A 19,168-nucleotide genomic window follows, 5' to 3' on the forward strand; every position below is an offset into this window, starting at 1 on the left:
CCATGATTTTTCCGACAGACATTTGATTGCAGCATCTGTTTAACGATTAAGTTAAAGTCTAAAGTATTATTGTTACTCAGAAATACCCAGCAGGAGAAAATCTGTGAATTATCCTGGATGAAGCAAACTAGATACAGATCTGCTCTCTGACAACAAAGAGATTAAACTGTAAAATGCTAAATAAAGTCTAAAAATAGGCAGAGAAGACAATTATTTTGAGTTTGTGAACTTGATCATGTTGCAGCCATATGTGGCCACAGACGAAAAAGTAGATGACACCCCCTTGTGGCAGGAAAATCATTTACCACATAATGAGTGAAGCATTTGTTGTGCAGGCAAATACTGTATATCTAAGAGTAAAAAAAAGTTTAAGACTCTGAAGCTCAGATGATTTATTAAAATCTTTACACAATGTGTTATTTCAGACACATCAGATTAACATCCCCCAGATATAATGAAATGATATGACTCATAAAGCATTTAAATAAGGACTATATATGTTTAAACGGGTTTGAATAAGTCGTTTCAGATCCAACTCATCACAATTTACAAGCCAGAAGTGAACATATCTCAGTTTTCTGTGCTCAACAAGTACAGCACACCACTCTCACACACTCACACACACACACACACACACACACACACTCACACACACACACACACACACACACACACACACACACACACACAGGAACAGCAGAGTAGGCTGACTGCTGCAGCGGATCAACATGCAGCCCCTTTGGCAATGATTGTCCTATCGCTGTTCCCCAAAAACACTTTCAAGTATCTTCTGAAATGTATGAAAAAAGTAAAATTCCTCCAGCCACATCTATCCTTCACTCTTGGTGCCGAACTGAAAAGAACATATATCTGGCTTTCACAGCATCTTTACAGCCACAACAAAACAGAAATACTACATGGTCTAAGTGCATGCCTACACAGCGCTCTGTATGTCTTCTACCTAAGCCATAACCATAGAGGGCAGATTGTAAAGGCACATGAAGCTGAATATTCTTTGAGCATTATATTCACTTTACTTTAAACTTACTTTAAGTTCCTACAGAGCACCCTTTCCACTGACTGTGAAGCATTGACACGGAGGCAGCTAGAGTGTCGCGTATTGATAAAAACACTGAGTAAATTTGGTCAAATTCATTTTGCCACGATGCAAACATATCGTACCATACAGTTTATACTCATACAGTGCCATGCTTCGGTTATATGTTTACAGAGATGCACAACCTTTGAAGCAGTTATCCTTAGTTTGACTGTTACGATGCAATTATTCTACAACATACACATTCAAACTGATCTCTCTCTCTCTCTATATATATATATATATATAAAAGTGTCAGTCCTTTATTTACAATGAACACGTACATGCAGTCAGTTGGTTTTATTTGTAGTTGAAAAAACTAGTTGATTTGGCCGGAGGAGCCATCAACATACTGGCTTGATTCTTGTGTGTGATGTGAATCTGAAAAAAGAAATAAAAAATACAAAATGTCCAGTAAATTACATTATAATCAAATAAAAAAGAAAGAAAGCAAACCCAGATTGAATATATCAGTTCAGTTCTGCAATGTGAAGCAGCCACAGTGTTTGTGTTTTTGTGTGTGTGAGTGTTTACCGTGCAGGGAGGCTGCATCCACGGCTCTCCATCTATCTGCATCGGTAATGCTTTCTTCGTCCTGAGGGTAAAGTAGAGAGGGATCAACAAAATGAATCAGGCAACAAAATCAATGACTCATGTGTAATTAAAATACCAAGAGGAAATCCAGCATACATAACCATTGTTATGTAAAGATCCAGCTAAGGATCATCCTCAGTGGGTGATCAAAGTCAATTGCAAGCCATTGTCAAGACTCAGAGCCCAAAGCTCAACAAGTCTGAACACGTCTGCGTGCCCGTTTCTCACCTGATGGTGATTTGTGATGTCTTGGCGATCCTCACGGCGCTCTTGAGGCCCGTGTATATCTGTCCCATCTCCATGGCTCCTTCAAGGCCGACCACCTCCAATCGACAGTCACTGAGATCTGACAAGAACACACGGACATACTGAACATCCAGTGCACAGACGGGAAACATCCTTCAGTCTGAGACAAAACCATAAATCGGTGATCGTGTTTATCCTGCATCGCAGTGGAAATCAAATAAAGTGACAAATACAAATAAGTCACTTGGATGGATCACTTTTATGTGAATGTTGCTTCCAGAAGCAGCAGGCAGCTGTTTTCAGCTAAAAAGCTCTGATAAACACAGTGTACGAGACCTTCACAGCATCAAACAGCAGACACACACAGTTAGAGACTGGCTGGTAAACAAAGTGGAGCTTTTAGCAGCTAAGGAACCGAATATTTCTCTCAGGAGCTGCTAGAGACCAAAAGTCACACTTACATGGAATTTAGATATTGGACTCAGAGTCGTCAGGTGGACACAAACATGACTCCAAATGAATGATGATGATGGTTTTGCTAATAAGTTTCCATGTAAACTTCATCAGTGCTCTGCTGCCCTCAGGTGTCCAGAAAAATCAACTGCTGCAGGTTTAGATACCATTTAATGTAAAGATAACTTTCAATGTAAAGCTGCACTGACAGATCGATTTTTTTGAGCACTGAGCATCTGACACATCATCAGCCTATAGAGTTCAGGTAAACAATTGTCTATATACACAGCCAGCAGACACAGAGCAACGGCAGTATTTATTTGTGATCCTGTTTGTGTCCACCTGACAAATATTAGCCCAGTGTTCACCCTCCTTACGTCTCTGTTTTGGTGCTGGACAGGTTACATTTATCAAGACCTTTCTGCTAAAAATACCCACAGCTGGAGAAGTGAAAAGGCTTCATATACATGAGGGAAACTGCAGAGTTTGGGGCTCATTGCAACGTGTGGCCTCTTGATTGCAACTTGATTCATTGTTCAGATAAAAAAAACACACACACACACTAATTACTGCAGTTTAAATCCAGACTTCTGATCATCTCCTGTGTACCCTGGTTTAATTCTGTGGAGTCGACGTCAAACGCAAAATACCTTGGGAAGCCACTTTCAGGATTTCTGGGTCGACGATCACCTCTGGCTCTTCCTGACTCGTCAGTCCCTTAGTGTCCCCTTTTTTGGTGTCGCCCCACAGGTTGGAGCCACCGTGCATGCTGGGAATGTTAAGCACAGCAACCCCCTCTAGAGACAGGCCGCTGAGATCCAGCGGAGTACCGCAGCACTGAAGGAGGGTGCAGCAAAGTGAAGTATCAGTACGCTGTCTGCCTTTGAAACAGTTTATTTCAAAGAGAAAATGCACACTTGCAGCGCTGCTAACGCCGGTGCTGCGTTCTCACCTCAATTGTCAGACTTTCGTTCAGTTTCTTGCAGGAAGCAGAAATGGTTTCTGAGGTGGCAAATTCAAAATACCACAGTTTGTTCTTCATTCTGCAATCACAAAGAAATGTGCCTTTCAAGTTCAAGTGATATTTTACTTTCGCAGTAAATTCCCTCCTTTCAGCACACACAGCTGCTTAGAAGGAGGAGTCAAGTCGCAACACTTGCTGCCACAGACACCTGCTCTCGCCATTTGCATTCAGTGTTTTTTTTTCAGCTTTAAAAAACAGTAACTGTAAGCAGAAAAAAATGCAGCTACCACAGTAAAACCGAAGGCCGAAAAAAAACCCTCTGCATCAGTTATAGATGAGGATGAACTGTTTTCTTTTCTTTATTATTACACTTAGCAGGATATTCTTTGGTCTGTGGTTGCTGTTCATGGGGAAGTATGTGCCCTGGAAACTGAAAATGTTCCACCACAGAGTTAAATGCATACCTGCTGTTGAATTTCTGGGGATGCTTCTCCCTCATCGTGTGAAACCGGTGGGCAATGGAAGCGTCCTGTCAACACAACGCATCAAAGCAATTATCCAAACACACACAACTCAGAGATAAACATTCCCTCTATATATTTCGGAGAAACTTACAACTCCAATCGAGAAGTAGTTGTTGATGATTTCATATGGCACTGGGTCACCCTTCTCCTGATTCTCATCGGTGATGACCTGCACACTCCAGCGGTCCATCAGCACCTGAGAGCTCCCCTCAATGTCTTTAAGGATACGACTCAGATCCTCCCCGTCGTATCCTGCAGAGTGAAAACAGAGACCAGCATGACTGACCACCTTCAATATGTGCACAAACATAAAAGGTTCTCTTTCAATTAAGCACATTTAGCATAAACACACACACACTGCAATAGAACATGTGCAGCAAACCATGTAATTATGTTCATAATGAAGAAACATTTTCTCACCTCCTCCCCATCGGAGGCACCGTGCAAGGTCATTTCCTGTGCCCAGAGGAAGCACAGCAACAGGTGGTCGTACCAACAGACTGCCCTTGTCTGGTTGCGAGTTAAAGGAAAAAGGGGAAGGAAAAGTGAATCGCAATGATTTTCACCAGAAGATGGTGTAGAATCTCACAGGTGCCTTTCATAGAGCTTAACCCAACAATCTCACAGCTGGCTTTCAGTCACATGATCATGATGACGCACGTAGGCAGAGCGATTTCACATGGAGGGCAGGAAATAAGTTACATGTCAAAGCCAATGGAGGAAATATTAGCAGAGAGTCCGTATTGTACGTGTTTAGATCCCGTGTTGAGACGGAGATACACACAGTTAATCAAACAATATGATGGACGTGACCCGTACCCCATGAAGATCAGCGAATTTTCAACAGACGTTAAAGATTTGCTGACAATCGAGGCTGTTAAGATCACCAATTATCTCGATTTCAGACCTCTTATACGAAACAGCAAATGAAAGCCTATAACAGCCTGGAGGCATATAACTTTTTTGTGAACAGGTGGGTCCACAACCGGGCTTTCTGCTCAGCTGCCCCCCGCCTTTGGAACTCCCTTCAAGACCATCTGAGGGCCCTACAGACTGTGGCTTCTTTTAAAAAGGCCTTGAAGACCTCTCTATGTTTATGTTTTTATTATACTATTGTTTGCGATTATGCTCTTTTAACCTTGTAGTTCTTTGAGATTTGCTTTTAAATGAAAAGTGCACTATAAATAAAATGCATTTTATTATTATTATTATTATTAACCTTGTTTCCAAACGGCTCCAAAACGATTATCGTTTGGTCTTCGCCAGGGTGAGTGTTTATTCTTATACTGGTTATGTATAGCTACCAGCTAGCAATAGCGGCTATAATGTCAACAAACACATCTTACAGGGATACAAGGGGGTTTATTTGTCAATTACATAGAAATACTAATGTATGACATGACAGCGAAATAGCATTTGGACTACTGAGTCAACGTCCCCTAAAACGCTAGGGCAGCCTAAAAAGTCCATATTAGACTACCGGCAAGCTAGCTAACATACCTTTGCCGAAGTCGTCACTGCAGACACGGGCATTAGCAGACTGCTCCTCCCGACCGCAGACGTAGGTTTAAGATCCACCTTTTACAGCGTTGTTCTGTACGTTTTTAATATTTCCCACCTTTGTGGGTGACTACTTTTGGTACCCTATAATAGCTTTTTTTTTCTTTTTCTCTAGTGGAACGATTTGAGCACCGGTAAACTACACAAACGGTAGGCATTTTTCCACACGGGAGATTCTCAGCGTGTCAGTCGGCTAACGGCTGAAACACTTCCGGCCCTCCATCCGAATTCGGCGCCCTCGCGCCGCTGCGTCGTGACGTCACGTGAAACCCACCTATTGCATCCAGAATCCAGCCAACTGTGCCGTCACCCCCGCACACCAGGATCCTGTAATCCTGCAGATTTCTGAAGAAACTCAGCCTGAAAAAAAGGTGAACAGCAGCGCATGATGAAATATTTAAGTGGTCTGAAATAATCTAATCCTTAGGTCTGTGTATTTTGGAATACAACTGTTAGAATTTATATTCTATGCCATTTCATGCTGACCATAATCTGGCGTATTAATTACTCACCCTGGTCCAGGTCCACCATTTGAAAGGTTGTATACCTGCCGTGGATTCAGTAAATACTGAAATTTACGCAGGACTCTGAAATATATAAAACCAGGCTAAACAATGCGCATGTGTCAGACATGTATTTCTCCATCAGTGTACTGTTCTGGACTCACCTTTCTCCCTGCTTGCCCCCACTTTTAGGGTTGACGAACACTAGAAGAGGATGAGTGTTTGGCACAGGGATGATCTGTTGAATAATAGATTAAAAGTTATATAATAGTAACAGCATATGATAGATAAACTATGAAAAATAAGTATTACATACTGAGTTTACTGTATGTTTGTAATCATTCAGCTTTGATTAAAAACCTTCACAAGGCAGAATAATACCTGAAGCACTTGTCCATCAGGAGTAGTATTGAGCTCGCTGTCGTCTGTTGAACCTGAACAGCCGTTCTTTACATTGTTTGGTCTCTCCTTTAGGGAGAAAAACAAAGGTGTAGAGTGAGTAAACGAGAGCAAATGTAATCGGCTTTCATGCCTTTTCAGAGCAAAGAAAAATCTCTACACACTGTACCTGTCAAAATGCCACACTGGTGAGTGGGGTTTACCAACAACAAGAAACAGCCCCGGGCTGATGTTATGTTCTGCGTTGGTGTGACAGGCAGGTTTGTACTGTACGTGTGCCCGAGGATAATTCTGTACCTTTATAACAGGATATATCGCCCATGGAGGCAGGATATGGTCTCTGAGCGGCCCACAGGTGCACTCTGTTGGGTCTTGGTCTGCACATTCATCGTGACGCTGTATAACACAAACAGTGACACACTGCATAAACCCCCAGCGCAACAGTGATGACTGACAGAATCTAAATTTGTCTTTTGCAACATGTTTTTGTATCTCTGTTGTGTTGAACACAGAAGAAAGAGAAAGGAAAGTTAGGAGAAAGAAGCAGAATGACCGATGACCAAAGTGCACATTCTCTCCTCACTGCTCATGAGCCACGCAGCTGTGTATTCCTAAATATCAGTCACACATTTAGATGCTTCCTCACCATCGTGTGGCACCACACACAGTTTTTGCCCGTTTTCTTGATCTTCTTCTGGCATTTATCACACTTCCTCGAGTCACAGTTCCCACTCACCCAGTCGTGTGCTGGAACCTGAAATGTGGGATGAATGTTTTAACATCCACAGAAAAGCACAGACACATGCTGGATAAAGTCTAATTTAGACTGAGAGTGTCACTGTAAATGTTGTCATGGATACACTGGCATACCCCTGTTTCTTTCTTTGACTTCACATACGTTCTGGTGCAGGGGGCCGGGTTCTTGTTAGCGCAGCGTCCGTGGACTGTGTATTTGCAGCCTGAAAAACAAGACATATAAGTCAGCTTTCATTTTATATAAATATATATATATTACCCTGTCGAATGTGAAGCTGACAGGTGAGTATTCGTGTGAAAAGGATCCTGCAATCCTCAAGTTTGACGCCACAGTTTTGAGTGATAGATGTCACTGCGGTGTCGCCCTCTCCTGGTGAGTTCAGGTACTCACAGGTGCAGCACAGGCCTTGCTTCCTCAGACCCAGCAGCATGCTCAGACACACGTTACAGTAAACAGGCTTGTTGAAATGTTTCATCCTCCATAGGTGCTGCCCATCCTTCTGGGTCATCTGAATGTTGAAGGCGCAGTCGTTGAAGGTGGCAATGAAAGAAAGAGCAGAGCATTGTGCATTAAGATCTGTGTTACTGTACTAACTCATTTGAATTTTGAACAGAAAGCCAGAAGCTTATATCCGTTTCCTTTGAAACAATTTGGATCAAACTATGCAAACCCTTTCATAAACGTACTGTGGCAAAGGCTTGCATATTACAGTTGTTTTTCACACCCACTCATGACTAACCTTGCCTGAGTGAGACTGCTGATTATGCAGCCTGTAGTGGCTCTACATATCATGACATACTGCGCAGCACCAGGGATATTCAAATCAACACTGACTGTAATCTCAAGTTCTCAACACAAGATTATAAGGTGGCTTTAATGTTTTACAGAGCGACCAGCACTCTTATCCAGATTACACACTGAAATGCTTTTTTTTTTCTGACATGATGAATCAGCCTATCACTTACTGCCTGAGGCCTAGCGGGCAGCCAGTGAGGCAGCTCACAGCAACTGTGAGGGGGCTGAATTCATGCACCCCAGGCTTCAAATGTCCATTTGTGGCTAGAAATAGCCTGAGGGGAAGTCCCCAGCATTGTTGTATAGGCCAAACCCAGTGACAGAGTCCAATTCATGGTTTTATACTGCCGCAGCAAGCTGCCGGGGACAGGCAGTCTAACAGTGGCTTTTACATTCTTAGCAACAAAATGTGCCGCACCCATAACACAAAACGGATCTGTCCTTGATTTAAGACAACCATTTTAATGGATTCACCCAATATTAAAATGATTCCTTTCTTTAGTCAATTATAGCGTATCAGCCTAAGGATTTCCATTTTATGCAAGCACTGTTAAATGTGGGCACGGATTGTGCCGAGTAAATGGAAAACACTAAAGCACTCTGATGGTGCAGAGCTTGCATGAGAAGAGATGACATTACCACACCCTGTAACACTGAGTCTGCAAAAAGGCCCTTATAGACTGGGAGGAGGCAGAGGACAGGGGAGAGGCATGCACGGCCAGGGTTTCACAAGAGCAGTAAAAGTAGGTTTTGCCACTTAGTGGGACACCTGCTGTCAAAATAAAATACATCTGAGCTGGGCTGCTGGAGCCAGCACTTAATGAAAAGATAAACATGCTGCTTTTAAAGCACCTTCAGACCCAGCAAGACCAGCAAGGGAACGTTGTTCATGCCTCCCTCCACCCACTCCTCCAAAGACACCGTGCCGCTGCTGTCAGCATCAATGGCCGTCATCATGTCCTTCAGAACCTGGTGAAATGATATTTGGTTGTTATTATCCCATCAGCACACATATTTTCTGTTATCTAAAAAGGCCTCGTGCTTTCTGAAACTGGTCGTGCGCGGGAATTTGTGAATTTTACAGATGCAGTGAAGCTTATTTTATTAACCCTAGCAAATGAGTAACAAGTGGTGCCATATAGGTAACGTCGTAAAGAGTGTCTTGTGCAAATAAATGCACATTTACTATGTCGTCAAGGGTGAAAGTACAGTCTGTACAAGCTTTTTTACATTTCTTATGCAGTGCATTGTGGGACTTACTGGTCTCAGCTCTGACACATCCCAGCCGAGGTATTCTGCAGCATGCATCATCTGAGCAATAATCCGATCCACTTCCTGTTGAAAAACGTAACAAGAGACTTGTGGTTGGTATGATACGCTACCTTACAATCACACCTGAGAAAGACGTTCTCAACAACTTACCGAACTGTCGAGGACTCCGTTGCCATCTCTGTCATAGAGCTTGAAAGCAACTAAAGAGAGAGGGGAAATGAAAGTGGAAGTGCTGGAACGAATCATCAGTCAAATTATTTTGGGTAGAAAAGAAACAAACGACTCACACTCCAGCTTGTCCCTGGGCTGGCCATCCTCCAGCAGAGAGAAGTAACATGAAACATCCTTCAGAAATACCTCCTCTGCAGGAGAGGGAGAAGCAGGAGAGAGAGGGGGCTGTGAATCTACACTAACAAGTACCGCATAGGCACGCAGTGATAAATGAATGTATGCCAAATAGGCCACGGTGTAAATTGATAAGGCCCTTCTACAAAGTAGCGTGAGACAGTGAGTTGTGTTAGCACATGGTGTATAATCTCACTGGCACTGTCTTCTTGGGTGGGTTCAGAGTTTTGGAAGGAGCGGAAGAGTCGCTGGCAGAGGGCCACAGGGAAGTCCTCCACTTCTAAATAAGTCTTCAGGAACAGACGAAAGCCTTCTTCATTGATGCACTGGGAAAAAATGAATGGGAGAGGGATATTTTGTTGACAGTGGCTCTGTGAAAAGTAAAATAAAATGTCTGACATGTCTGTCTGTGTGTGTGTGCGTGTGTGTGTGTGCTGTGCTTGGTAACTTCTGCATTTTTTTCAAAATCACCTCCTCTGAAAATAAGAGAAGATGATGATCACATTGTTGCTACTGTGTGAAAATCCTGTATCTGAGGTCTGCCAGTTTCTCAGAAAAACACCTTCCCTTTTTGGGTTTGCGAGTCACCTAAGTGTATGCAGCAGGGTCTGAAAGGCTTTCAAAGGCCCAACATGTTTCTAAGAAACATTTAATCTGGCATTTATGGGAAAAGACGTCCTCAAAATTATAGGTTTTTCATGTGACAGTGACATATGAAGAGATTTCAGTCAGTTCATCTGTCTGGCCTGCTATCTGTGTTTCTCACATGATAATATGCTGCAGGGCTAACAACCAGTAGTCCCTAGATAATGGTGAACCACAAACCCATTTCTTGTTGACATAATTCCATTTCCCTGGTTGATACCCTGCAGAGCTGCCCCAGTGATAAATAATGTCACTACAAAGCAGCTGGATCACAAGAAGAGCAAAAAAAAAAAAGGGACCAGGGAAAAAGCTTCATTATTCTGCACACATCAACATATACAACAAATAAAAATCATTGTGTTGTATAACTTAAAAGCTATTAACTGGTACTTTATGACAGTATTTGTGTTTCCTTCCATTATAAAAAACCAACATTTCCTTCCAATTATCTAATTAAACCGTATGTGGCCAAATTATCCATCAGAAATGACCGCATTTGCTTCCTGCACAAATTAGTTGGCAGTGTCAGCCACTGATGTACAGTACTGGAAAGATCTTTTTTCAATCACATTTGAGCTTACACTGCATGAGGGCAGCCAGCACTCTGTTCCGCAAGGCCTTGCTGCGTGGGCAAAACTAAGGAGGTAATTTACATTTGCAACCTCGCTCGAATGTGTTGAAGACATTTCTCACGGACAGCTTAGTCATCATGATCAATGGGTCTGAATCAAATTAATCAGCGCAGGACAATTAATAACTGCCAAATATACATAAATCGCATGCTCATTGCTCACTAAACTGCTCCGCTGAGGGCCATAATTCAGTTCAGTTATGTGCCTCGAAGCTGACATCGCTGTGAGCGAGTTTTGGAGGAGCGGACCTGATGCTGAACGGAAGGACACATCGTCCCCTCACCTCTCCGTGTCTGTGCCGGGCCAGGCTGCCATCTGCATCAAATTCCCTCAGCACGTCTTTCACCTTCAAGCTGCAGTCTGGGAGCAAAGACACACAGGTCACACAGGGATGCTCACCGTACATGTGGGTAGTTCTCGAACACAGATTTTTCACATATTACTCTACGTTCCCATTTTTATACCACGTTTCTGAAATATCACATGCACACATGGTTACACGCCAATTTGAATTCAGCTTTATCTGGAGAACAACAAAATATGAACATGCTTTATTTGCAAAAAAACCATAATGTGACACTGTTGCCTCTTCTAGGTACGAAAAGCCATGAGCGAGTGTAAATGAGTGTGTGTGTGGGTGGAAGTGGGGGGTTGGGGGGGGTGTTAAGCGTTTGAGAAAGCCGCCTGCCTGCTTGTCTGTACTCACATTCGATGTACTGCTGTAGCTGGATAAAGTCGACAGGGTTCAGTTCCTTCACCTCTGGGTTTGTGGGGGTGGACATGGTGCCTGCTTCTGCACTAACTGCCTGCACAGGCGAGAGAAACAGTGAGACATAGATGCAGAGAAAAGAGAAGGTGGGTGCACAGTAGCCTGCTTCTTTGTAAACCATAAAAGCATGGCTGCAAGCAAAAGATAGCATTTTCCATTTCGCACTGTAGAAATCCATGATTGTCGACAAAGCGATTCACACTCAACATCCAAACTTTGAGTGAAGCTGAAGCAAGAATATGTAGAACGGTGCAGAACGTCCACCGTCAGCACCGCACACCTGAAAATGTCTTTTCCCTTCTGGTGAACACAATGCATGATTAAGTTTCTATGACCACTTTTAAATGTCATTGTGGTCAGTGTTCAGAAACCCACAGCCCCTTCTCAACAATTTCGTCACATTTATATTCTGCGTTTACTTCACATCTCACACCATCGTTAACATGTGACCAACTGCTGAAAACTGGGCCAAAAGTCTGGTACAAATTATGTCAGGCTAAAGGTACCCATGATACTTCGACTCTAGGGATTCTCTGCACCCAAAATCTTTTTGCATACACTCAGTGGCCCACATAAGATTTATAAAATACCACTTATGGGACGTTTTTGGTTTAGGTTAGCACGACAGAGGGCAACAAAGTGTTAAAATACAGAGATAAACAATAGTATCTTGCAGAGTCGAAAAAACCAAACTGGTTTCTGAAGGGACCTCCCCTTCAGACAAAAGGAAGAGTCATAACTGTCACACAGGGTGAAAATGAGCATGATATTTGAATCTGGCACAGAAAACAAACCTGTTTATTGCAATAAGAATTTGTCAAGCATGTTGATTTGAAGTTGGCAGCACGAGGTCTGGATGAACATTTGGTGGGTTTGTTGTGAATAGTTTCATCAGATGCAAACATGCAGTCAAAATGTAATGGAAGGAGTGTCCCTAATGACAGGAAAGTAAACAGATAAATATATTGTTCATTAATCATTGAACAAAGAGGAGGAACTAGTTAATGGAGGGGAATAAGCTGCATCCTGACATCCTGTTTAACAGTGCTTTTGAAGATGTGTACAATGAGAAACATAGACACAGATCAAAACAGCATTTATCTGCTCTGATTAAATAAACTCTCAGGGTTTGCTTTTTTTTTGCTTTTTACTACCAGCTTATGGCAGCAAATGTTATCAAACTTTTCAGTTTCCTGACTTTATGTCCCCTCTCTACTTGTCAAACCTCTGACCTTTGACACTGTATTTTACCATTTACCATTATCCTGTAATCAGTTCAACTAAGGACCACACCAGTGATGTGGCAGGATGTACAATTTAAATAACAACAGCCTATTTTGCAATCCAAGCTGTCAAGTTTTTTTTTTCCTTTTTAAACTGTATTAATCTCAAAACCTGTTTGAGTTGTGTAATCCATCATTGTAAGCCGCATTAGGTTTTGTCTAAATTACATTACCAGTATGAGGCAATGCAGAGAAGAGTTTCTAAATCAATCTGCACTTTACCTGCATTAACATGCAACATTGATGGACCTCTGAAAACAATAAAACACTCTTTAAGCTACTCTGTTGGAGTGCACAAGTAAAGTAAAGTTTAAATAGCCTGCTAATTCATTTTAATTCCATATTTATATCTGTGGTAACGGAAGGCTGGAATGGAAAGGAGGAAAGTAAGATTCAGAAGCTCTATAGCAAGCTTTAAGAAAATGGTCACTAGTAACGATATGAAAAAACACTGGTATGGTGCTTTAAGGTGAGCATGTTGGCTTAGAACCAAGAATCCATTAGTAATTCTGGTAATTCCCCACTAAACAATGTGATTGTTACAAAGAGAATTAAAAGGGGAAAGAGTTCGGTGCACATACTGTAAATCTGATATCATGTCTCACATCAAAACCATTCTATCATCAACCACACAAATAACAAAACTAAAGCAGATAAAAGACAGTGTGGTGGTTTTCCGTCCAGCCTGATGAATAGGACCTCACTGTAAATGTGTTGTTCACACTGTTGTCCACAGGTGTTATCACACATTAAAGTGCAGCAAAGGTATCAGTGACGGCTGCCTGCACTGAACAGAAACTCAGAGCACTCAAGGGACAAAGAACGTACTGAGAAAAAGAAATGAAATAATCAGAAAAAAACACCCACTCTTTACATGTGATATGGATCCATTTGCTCTCTTTAGACTCTGAAAGGTCCACACTGTCCTCACTTAATTCCCTCAAAAGGTCAGCAGCGTTGCCTAGCAGTTCTGTTTATGCTGCCGATCAGGTGGGCCAGTTCTGTATCGACAGCGAAGTGACACATGAAGGAATCACAAAAAGCCATCTGTTACTGATCACCTGATTACAGCCTGAAACTGTTTATTCTAAAAATACGCTCCCGACTCCATCTTCAAACAATGTCTCACGAATAAACTAAAAATAGGCTTCTGAGGTTTATTTGCACATAAAACACATCTCTTATTTTAGATTTAACTCACGGGTGTTGTTTTTCCCTTTTCCATTTTTCTAACATTCCAGATGAGTGTGATGTCCTGAGCAGCATCATCATTTTGTCTCCTTACTCACCAAGTACCATCATCATTATTGTCTGGTTCAACAAGATCTGGAGCCTATCTGAGTAATCTGATTCCTCACTTCCTGATTAGATAATGATTTGCATGCACAATGCAGAGATGGAATCGGGACCAGTCAGTACATGGAGCACAGGAAGAGGCTTTCCCAGCACTTAGAGGAAAAGAGACAAATAGCATAGAGAGCCAGTCGTCTCCACTCTGTAACATGGGATGGAATTTTGAAAAACAATGGCACCATCTAAATGAACTTACTGAACCAAGTATAAATGTTTCAGGAGTTTTCAGGAATGTCTGAGGCTTGTTAGGACTTAATACAGACCGTGTGACTAACTGTTTCTGCCCTGACTCTCAATCACGTTACACTCTTGGACTAAAGTTAAATGGTAAATGCTTTATGAGGGAACTGTTTATGTTGGTTCATAGAAATATTTATGAGGTAGAGTCTCTGCTGTGTAGACAAGAGAAAGATTTAAATGTGCGCCAACGAGAGTCACATTGCCATCATTCAGTGTGATTTATTTTGGTTCGCACCCCTGACATACGGTCTGAGATATCGTTCTGTCGAAACAAAATGTCGCTCCGTGTAATCAGCAAAGAATAAACAGTGCAGAACATGTTTTGAACAGAAGTGCACAACAGCCCACTGACTCACTGCCACTACTAGTTCTTCAAAAAGCAGCAAAGGACAATTTAAATGTTAAAGTGGTTCTTCAAGTACCAACAGCTTGTAAAAGCAACATCTACTCCCCCATAAACCTCTGAAAAACCATCTGTCTAGAGCGTGACACTTGCTTTCACTTCTGACCACTCAGCTGAAAAACACCAAATCAACTGCTTTATAAAAATTCACACAGTGAAATAATTGGAGGATTAGAGAGGACAGTTAAGTTGGCATTCACGCCAACCATGCCGTGCGTTTAATTATGAACACTTAATGACGCGATGTAAAACTGTCAACAACCATAAAACACTCTCTTTGCAAGAATCATTTCAAGGTATACTTGGGGATGACCTTTTTCCGTGGAGGCTAATGTTTGTGCAAGCTGTCATAACACCCACGCCTTGTGTCAAGGAAATCTGCTGTTTTGCAACACTTGCAGGGTGCAAGCCATTGACTCCGTCATTCTGTGGTTGGAAAACTCTGCGTATGAGGCCAAAGTCTACATGTAATATTGGGTATTTTGTTTTCCTCCTGAAACTACAATTCTCTTCAATGAAGTGTGTGCAGATTGCATCAGGTTAACAGGAGGGGGAGGACAGACATGCTTGGTTGCTGTGGAAAGTGTTTCCCTCCATCAGCTGCTCTCCGTCAGAGTGCTGCCACGGGTGACTAACAGGTAGGAGGAGGCGCAGACGGAGAGGGAGGCCGCCAGCTCAGAGAGGGGGGAGCCCAGTCAGTAGCTGTGAGTCTTCCCCCTGCAGCTCCACCTCCTCCCACGCCATGAGCCTCGTTTGGCCTTCAAAGCCAAAGGCCACACTCTAAATTGCATTCTACATGCAGATGATACTGTGACTCACTGCATGAACAGGGGAATACTCCCTTACTATAAATGGACTGTTTGCTCATAGGGTCACTCTGCAAGCCGCATGAGACGTTACTTACTTAGTGGAACTACCAGAGGAAAAAAAAGCCACATTTCATATTCATGTATCCCCATAGCTACAGCCCGTAACCACTACTTCCCTTGGTTTTATCTTCACTTTAGTTCAGTGAAGTGTCAGGGCAGTACTGGCAAATATACTGAAGCTGTTGCTTCTATTGTTGAAAGGGCAGAAATACAATTCTAATTTTTGAATGATGTTACACACAGAATGGTCCAGAATCAGGGGATTTCTCTTTGGGTAGATAAAATGGATCTGGTCAGTGTAAGATTCCTCAGTTGAATAAAACTATTTTGTAATGACACAAAAAGCAGGGTCAGACGTAATGACGAGGTTCCATTTGAGCATGTTCTCAAAACGGGCCTTCCCCTCGACTACTACTGTGAGGCAGTATTGGGAGAATTGTGTGCTATGCAAATGTGCAACACACTCCAGTTAGAGGAACACTATGGAGAAACTGAACACAATAAACACAGATAGTAAATCAGAGAAAAAAAACTGAAAAAAAAAAACATTCACCACAGTATGAATCACAGATTTCTTGGGAAATGTAGGCGAGGCTTTGCTCGCTCCGTGGCATCAAAGTGAGGACTGCCCATCACTCTGAGTTCAGACTTGAATGTGACTTATATAATAGCTTTTTTTTTTTTTTTTTTTGTGGAGGCAGCTTTGTAGAACACCATGCGGCTACAAAGAAAAAAAAAAAACCTCCAACCTGCCCAGACTTGTGAGGGTGCATACTGTCATACAACAGCCAGCGTTTGCACACATCGGGGAGTCTCGCCTGCTTCACCCACAACTGAAAATGAAACAACATTAAATGTCACATTTTTCAATGGTTTGATTTGAGGTGCAGTCACATAGTAATCTCCACTATCAGGGTCAGCAAATCAGGGATCTTCAGAAAGAACTAAAATACATATGTTTATGTATTTTTTTTTTAATAGATATGAATGGATGAGGCTGCGCAAAGTCAAACTGTAATCACTTCTCTGATGTGATAATAAAGTACTGACTTCTGCCAGCTTACCTAACAATGCCAAAAGGGTTAAAATCAGTGATTAATGCAGGAGTCAGTCTGGCCCGGGTGATAATATATTGACGGAAGTAAAGACTAAATGAAAGATGCAACTACTCTATTTAGAGAAGTGAAATAGTCTGACAACAAAAGGCAGTAATGCCATTTCTCAGGCCACACCAATGCTCTGTACATAACACTTTACAAACTAAACCACAGGCACAAAATGGGCTAAATTCTAGTTCATTTACAGCCTCTAGCCTCTGATATAAACACTAGCAATGGGACAATTGACCTGGCTACAGTATTGATTGTCTGTGCCTGAAAACTCTGTTGCAGCTACAAACAAATGTTACACCACCGAGACTCTGCAGTTTTGAAATGACCTGCTCGAAATTATCTCACAGCTCGGCCAGGGAAGTGTCGGCCAGACCTGAAGTGGGAGTTCAGGGGGGGAAAACAAAGATCTAAGTAAGTATCAAGACTTTCCTGTATGTTTTGTTTTTCCACTTAGCATGCGGCCTAAAGTCACGCTCACCATTTGCAGGCAAACGACAGTGAAAGTGGAGCTTTGTGTAAACAGTGATCGCACCACCATCACCTACTTCACACTGTGTGGGATTTTGCTATCCCAGAGCAAAAACACAGTGAAAACCCTCTCGGTTGTTAAACGTCTACTATGATTGAGGTTTTCACTGTCCCCACTATTACAGGACCATATCCCACCTAACACACCTAATCTCAGGTGGGAGTCACTCAGATAAGATCCTATCAAACAGGGGGCAACAACACTACAAAACTGTTTGCTCAAAGTACCAGTGACCTGTTATACCATGTATTGGCAAGTTTAAATAAAACATATAGTGGAGACCTGTACACCAAAACATCTTAAGACATGACACCTCAAACAGTTATAAATACCCCCTGAATCCTCACCAGTCTCTGCTCTTGACAGATGAATTGCTCATTTCTCTAAATAGCCCAGACTGAGACGAGGGTTCCCCCTGAAACTGGCAACTTGAGCAGCCTGACATTACCAATCATCACGCACTGCAAAGGCAAATGAAATGATGCCTGTTTATGAGGATTAGAAAGCACAGCACAGGGCTGTGCATTAAAATGCAATAGGTCTACCCCTGTTGGTTGCTGTGAATTACTCTGTTATTAACACATGACTATATACGACACTCTCTCTAAAAAAAATCACATGCACAGATCTGAAAGCCGACAGACACCAGATGCATCTCCGTGGATTATAATCCAATTCTTGACAGCAGCGCAAACACGGCGTGTTACAACCATCCCTCCGTATCTGACCGTCGTTTATCTGCAGCTGAAAGCCGCTCAGCGCTGCACTGAAACTTCAATCAATACGACGAGTCCGGACCTGTTTGTTTTTGGAGAGTCATTTACCTTTTCTGCCGCCGCTCCGTTGCTAGTCTGTGTTGAAATCGTCGCGGTGCGCGTTTCGACAACCGGTGAAAAAAAAAATCCTGCTTTCAGATGCGAAGCAAAGTGGCCGTTAACTTCAAATGGAGGCAGGAGGTCGGCGCAGTGGAAGCGGCGAACTAGTGCAGAGCAGAGACTGAGTGAGCGGATCCCTCCTGTCAAGCGCCGCCTCAGCCGCTGTGCGCCCTCTGCCCACCAATACACACCCAGTGCACCGGTGTGCATCCTCCTGCAAACTTCTCAAGTGTTGCTCATTAAAATTAGGCATGCGTAACCTATCGTTGTGCAATTATCATTCTACTTTCTTAAAGGAAATCAATGCAACATACACAACAGGCTTCCTCTGTCAGAGTTACGCTTTTAACAAGCTAATAAATTGTAGTAGTACCATTACCGGTGTTTACATGGGTCTCTGCTGCTCCTGATTTTTTCGAGCAAATTAACATTAATAATAGATTTGTAATTATTATTATTACTATTATTATTTAGTAAAGTTGGTTTTGGCTTGTTTTTCAACGTGAGTCAACGACTAACGTAACCGTGAGCGCCGTTGCTATGGTTACGGGCCGTTTCAGCGGTCACTGCACACTGATTCAGGAGCTGATTAAACTGTTGACGGGAACCAGTGAAACCAGTTTAAGGGTGTAAGAGTGTTCTGTGACAGAATATAATCTGTTCACACCTGAAATCAGTATTCTTTAGTACTGCACTTAAGATTTGAGGTAGCCGAGCTAGCTCGTTATCTCTGTGAGGTTAGCTCGGTTTTTGTTAAAACAAGCTAGCATAGGCTAACTGGTAAGGTAACTGAATACATTTACTCAGGTCTACACTTAAGTAAAATTTTGAGACAACTGCACATTACTTGCATACTTCCATTTCAGGCCACGTTATACTTTTACTTTCTCTTGGAACAGATATTTTTACTGTTACACCAACTTTTACTTATAGGGTCCCAGTACTTACTC

At 42.3% G+C, this 19,168-nt stretch overlaps 1 protein-coding gene across 4 annotated transcripts; it reads right to left on the bottom strand.

Moving 5' to 3' along the window:
* Nucleotides 1-377: 377 nt before the first annotated feature.
* dgkaa (diacylglycerol kinase, alpha a) lies at nucleotides 378-18,367 on the bottom strand. Of its 4 annotated transcripts, XM_041050636.1 has the most exons (25): nucleotides 18,168-18,367; nucleotides 16,452-16,535; nucleotides 11,492-11,591; nucleotides 11,069-11,145; nucleotides 9,705-9,834; nucleotides 9,451-9,525; nucleotides 9,314-9,363; nucleotides 9,152-9,226; nucleotides 8,744-8,860; nucleotides 7,487-7,604; nucleotides 7,210-7,298; nucleotides 6,986-7,093; nucleotides 6,637-6,735; nucleotides 6,322-6,408; nucleotides 6,105-6,178; nucleotides 5,950-6,024; nucleotides 5,712-5,797; nucleotides 4,298-4,387; nucleotides 3,969-4,129; nucleotides 3,818-3,882; nucleotides 3,342-3,432; nucleotides 3,040-3,226; nucleotides 1,919-2,036; nucleotides 1,631-1,691; nucleotides 378-1,477 (listed from the first exon to the last, which is right to left on the bottom strand). In XM_041050636.1, the coding sequence occupies exons 2-25, from the start codon at nucleotides 16,473-16,475 to the stop codon at nucleotides 1,397-1,399; spliced, it is 2,238 nt and encodes a 745-aa protein (XP_040906570.1). In that variant the 5' UTR covers nucleotides 16,476-16,535; nucleotides 18,168-18,367; the 3' UTR covers nucleotides 378-1,396. The 4 variants fall into 4 exon arrangements, with proteins under 4 accessions (XP_040906570.1, XP_040906587.1, XP_040906579.1 ...); XM_041050653.1 differs by lacking the exon at nucleotides 16,452-16,535; XM_041050645.1 differs by lacking the exons at nucleotides 16,452-16,535; nucleotides 18,168-18,367 and adding an exon at nucleotides 17,990-18,008.
* Nucleotides 18,368-19,168: the final 801 nt, after the last annotated feature.

The sequence above is a fragment of the Toxotes jaculatrix genome, chromosome 2, assembly GCF_017976425.1.
Source record: "Toxotes jaculatrix isolate fToxJac2 chromosome 2, fToxJac2.pri, whole genome shotgun sequence".
Lineage (NCBI taxonomy): Eukaryota > Metazoa > Chordata > Actinopteri > Toxotidae > Toxotes > Toxotes jaculatrix.